The sequence below is a fragment of the Neomonachus schauinslandi genome, unplaced genomic scaffold (assembly GCF_002201575.2).
Source record: "Neomonachus schauinslandi unplaced genomic scaffold, ASM220157v2 HiC_scaffold_3098, whole genome shotgun sequence".
Lineage (NCBI taxonomy): Eukaryota > Metazoa > Chordata > Mammalia > Carnivora > Phocidae > Neomonachus > Neomonachus schauinslandi.
The window spans coordinates 1-4,024 of record NW_025411787.1 but is presented as its reverse complement, the minus strand read 5'-3'; the positions used below and the strand labels follow the sequence as shown (position 1 = coordinate 4,024).

Below are 4,024 nucleotides of genomic sequence, written 5' to 3'. Positions count from 1 at the left end.
TGGACATGCCTCAGCCAGGCGGGGAGGCACGGGGCAGCGGACCCAGTGGAGGAGAGAGCAAGGGGCCCCATCAGCGCTTGAGGCAGAGCTGCCAGCCTGGGGTGTGGGTGGGAGGGGACACCAGACAGGGTCCTCAGCCTTAGCAGAGGGGACCAGGGTCGGAGGGGATAGGCCTGTCTGGGTTTGGGGGGCTGAGATGCCCTGAGGTGCTGGCACCATGCAGGGAGGACAGCCAGGGAAGGGCCTGTCTCCCCCCCACCATGCTGACGGGCAGACAGGCTCAGGAAAGACGTGGGCTGAAGGAGGACTCTGGGGAGAGCAAGGAGCTGGACAGGCCCCAGAGCAGGGGTGGCCAAGGCCAGGGGCACTGGCTGGGAGGGGCCCTGAGTGAGCTCAGGAAGCCATGCCAGGAAGGCCTGAGGAGGGTCCGGTGCGTTTGGGGCAGGGACGGGGGCCGGGGCTGCTTGGCTGCAGAGCTGACCCAGAAGACGTGAGGTCTGGAGGGCAGTTGGCAGGCCTTGTTGAAGGCTCTGGGCTGAGGGGCATGGGCAGTGGGTGGACGTTCCTGCTAGTCCAAGGCACAGTCAGGCTGGGACAGCATGGCAGTGGACTCAGGAGACTAGCAGGAGCCGGCTGGGAGCAGGCGCCACAGGTCAGGGCTCAGACAGAGGGCTCAGTCAGGCTGGACACCCAGAGAAAGCCTGAGTGGGGACCCAAGGCCTGATGCCCAGGGAAATCTGACCCATGTGGTCAGCCAGCACTGACCAAGCTCATGAGTCCAGCACCTGTGGCCACAGAGAGCTAAGCAGGCAGCTGGTCTGCACATGTCCAGGAAGCACATGGGCACTGGGCCCAGGGGCACCCCAGCCTGGGCACCTGCTGTCCTGCCCCAGCCCTGAAGGGGTGAGAGCCTGGTGGTCACACAGCCTCCTCTCTTGCAGCCTCCACCACGGCCCCATCGGTTTTCCCACTGGCCCCCTGCTGCGGGACCACATCCGGCTCCACAGTGGCCCTGGCCTGCCTGGTGTCCAGCTACTTCCCCGAGCCTGTGACTGTGTCCTGGAACTCCGGCTCCTTGACCAGTGGTGTGCACACCTTCCCGTCCGTCCTGCAGTCCTCAGGGCTCTACTCTCTCAGCAGCATGGTGACAGTGCCCTCCAGCAGGTGGCCCAGTGACACCTTCACCTGCACTGTGGCCCACCCGGCCAGTAAGACCAAGGTGGACAAGCAAGGTGAGAGGACGGGCCTCAGAGACGGTGTCCACTGGGAGACAGGCCAGGTCAGCTGGCCACCTGGACCCCAGGGCACAGGGGAAGCACCGCTGTCTCCCCCACATGAAGGTCTCCCAATTCGGGAAGGGGGTCCTCTGGGTGTTGCCGCCTGCTCCACTGTGAGCACAGGCGGCTTACCCCGACTCCAGTCCCTGGTCTGAGAAGCCCCCAAGACCTGGCCCTCACCTACACCCACCCAAACCTGTGCCCACTCCAGATGCCCAGTAATGCCCAGTCTGCTCTCTCTGCAGTAATGCCCAAAACATCTGGCGATTGCAGCCCCTGTAAGGAATGTCCCAAATGTCCAGGTGAGTCAGCAGGACCTTGCCCTCCACCCCCAGCAGATGGCCAGCATCCAGCCACAGCCTGGTGGGGGAATGGATGTTCAAGAGGAAGCCCACCCACGTGCTGACCCCTGCATTCTGTCTCCATTACTAGGCTGTTGTTTGCAGGGAGGACCTTCGGTCTTCATCTTCCCCCCAAAACCCAAGGACACCCTCTCCATTACCCGAACCCCCGAAGTCACATGCATGGTGGTGGACCTGGAAGACCCTGAGGTCCAGATCAGCTGGTTCGTGGATGACCAGGAGGTGCACACAGCCAAGACGAAGGTGCCTGAGGAGCAGTTCAACAGCACCTACCGTGTGGTCAGTGTCCTCCCCATCGTGCACCAGGACTGGCTCAAGGGGAAGGAGTTCAAGTGCAAGGTCAACAACAAAGCCCTCCCATCCCCCATCCAGAGGACCATCTCCAAGGCCAGAGGTGTGCAGCAGGGTGGGAGATGCGTGGGTGGGGGGTACATGGAGTGTTGAGTGGGGCTTTGCAGACCAAGCGCAGCCCTCCACCCTGTGAGTGACCATCTGTGCTGACCTTTGACCCCACAGGGCAGGCCCATCAGCCCAATGTGTACGTCCTGCCCCCATCCCGGGACGAGATGAACAAGAACACAGTCAGCGTGACCTGCCTGGTCAAAGACTTCTACCCATCTGAGGTTGATGTCGAGTGGCAGAGCAATGGCCAGCAGATGCCAGAAAGCAGTATCCGAACAACCCCACCCCAGCTGGATGCAGATGGGACCTACTTCCTCTACAGCAAGCTCTCAGTGGACAAGAACCGATGGCAGCGGGGAGAGGTCTTCACGTGTGCGGTCATGCATGAAGCTCTACACAACCACCACACACAGAAATCCATCTCCCAGTCTCCGGGTAAATGAGCAACACGCCCGGGATCCCAGCAAGCCCCCCACCCATGGGCTCTCAGGGTCCCACAAGGACGCCAGAGCCCCCACCCCTGTGTACATACCTCCCAGGCAGGCACCCCTGCATGAAATAAAGCACCCAGCACTGCCCTGAGACCCTGTGATGCTGTCATGGTTCTTTCTGAGGCAGAGCTCAGGACCCCTGGACCTCTGGGCGGCACAGACAGGCCAGGCTCCAAGGCCAAGGGGTCACCATTGGTGGGAGGGAGCAGGTCCCACGGGGGCCACATCCCCTAGCGGGCAGGTCTGCACTGGCTGCCACAGGATGTGAGCAGGAGTTGCCTGAGGCAGGAGAGGGGACTTTACCAGAAGTGGCAGCCACTCTGGGCCGTCCCTCCAGTCAGAAGCTGCCCAGGGCTGGAGGGTATGGACAGGGATGGCAGAAGCCCCTCCAGAGCCCTCAGGGAAATGAGCACACAGTCCTACCCACCTCTGTACCAGCCCAAGTTGTGGGACACTGGCCTGTCCTCCTGCCCTGGGCTCCCTGGGCCTCCTGAGACTCTGCATGGTAGCTCTGTACCCACGCAAGAGCCATGCCTGACCCATGTGTGGGGACAGGCCCTCCTTTGCCCTCAGGCACTCCATGAACAGGCCCCCGCCCTCCCTCAAATGCAGGGGCCTTGCCTGGCTTCATCCTGCCTGGGGCCAGGCCTGTCCACTCCTGAGGACACTCATCCCCATGCCCCAAAGGGGCAGAGGCAGGTGGCCCTAGTGCCCAGGGGAGGCACCATCCCAGAAGCCACTTGGGGCTGAGTCCAGACCCACTGAAAACAAGCCTGTCCCGCTGAGCAGTGCCACCTTCTCTCACACACACACACACACACACACTCACACTCACACTCACACACATGCTTATATACGCACATACATGCACACACATTTGTGTGTACACACGTGTGCACATACCCGCATGTACATACACACGTGTGTGTCTACAGTTACATGCATGTACATGCACACACAGGCCTTAAATGATGGGCCTCACCCGGACAGCCTCCATGAGCCCAGACCAGCGCGGGTCTGGGGACCCTCACCCTGCACACCAGCCTGGTCCCCACCCCCTCCAACACCTGTCAGCTGCTCAGCAGCTCATCCACACACTGACTACACTAACCAGCCCTCCTCTGCCCCAGAGCACCTGCCACCCCTCCCAATATCCACGACGCTCCCACACACTCATATTCTAGGACACTCCCCGACACTGACCAGCCCTTCCCTGGACTCTGCTGACCCTCCCACCCTCTGGACCTGGCCCCCAGGGGAAGAGGATGTGTGTCGGTCAGGGCGCCTTCCCCCATGAGGGCTCCAGCACAGGGCAGAGCAGAGAAGGAGGGGGTCCCCCTGGCCAGGCCCAAGCTGGAGAGCTGGGGGTGCTGAGGCTGGCACCTGAGGTTGCAGAGGGCTGTGACTGTCCCCCAAGGAATGACCCCAGTGGGCAGGCATGGCACTGATCACCCCCTTCCTGTCCAGAGCTGCTCCTGGACGACAGCTGTGC

At 62.1% G+C, this 4,024-nt stretch overlaps 1 gene segment (V, D, J or C); it reads left to right on the top strand.

Moving 5' to 3' along the window:
* Positions 1 to 908: 908 nt before the first annotated feature.
* On the top strand, positions 909 to 2,630 carry LOC110581273 (the record flags this gene model as incomplete). The annotated part of the segment is given in 4 exon segments: positions 909 to 1,323; positions 1,551 to 1,579; positions 1,710 to 2,033; positions 2,156 to 2,630. Coding segments are annotated over 4 exon segments (1,097 nt in total), but the record flags the coding sequence as incomplete, so codon positions are not given.
* Positions 2,631 to 4,024: the final 1,394 nt, after the last annotated feature.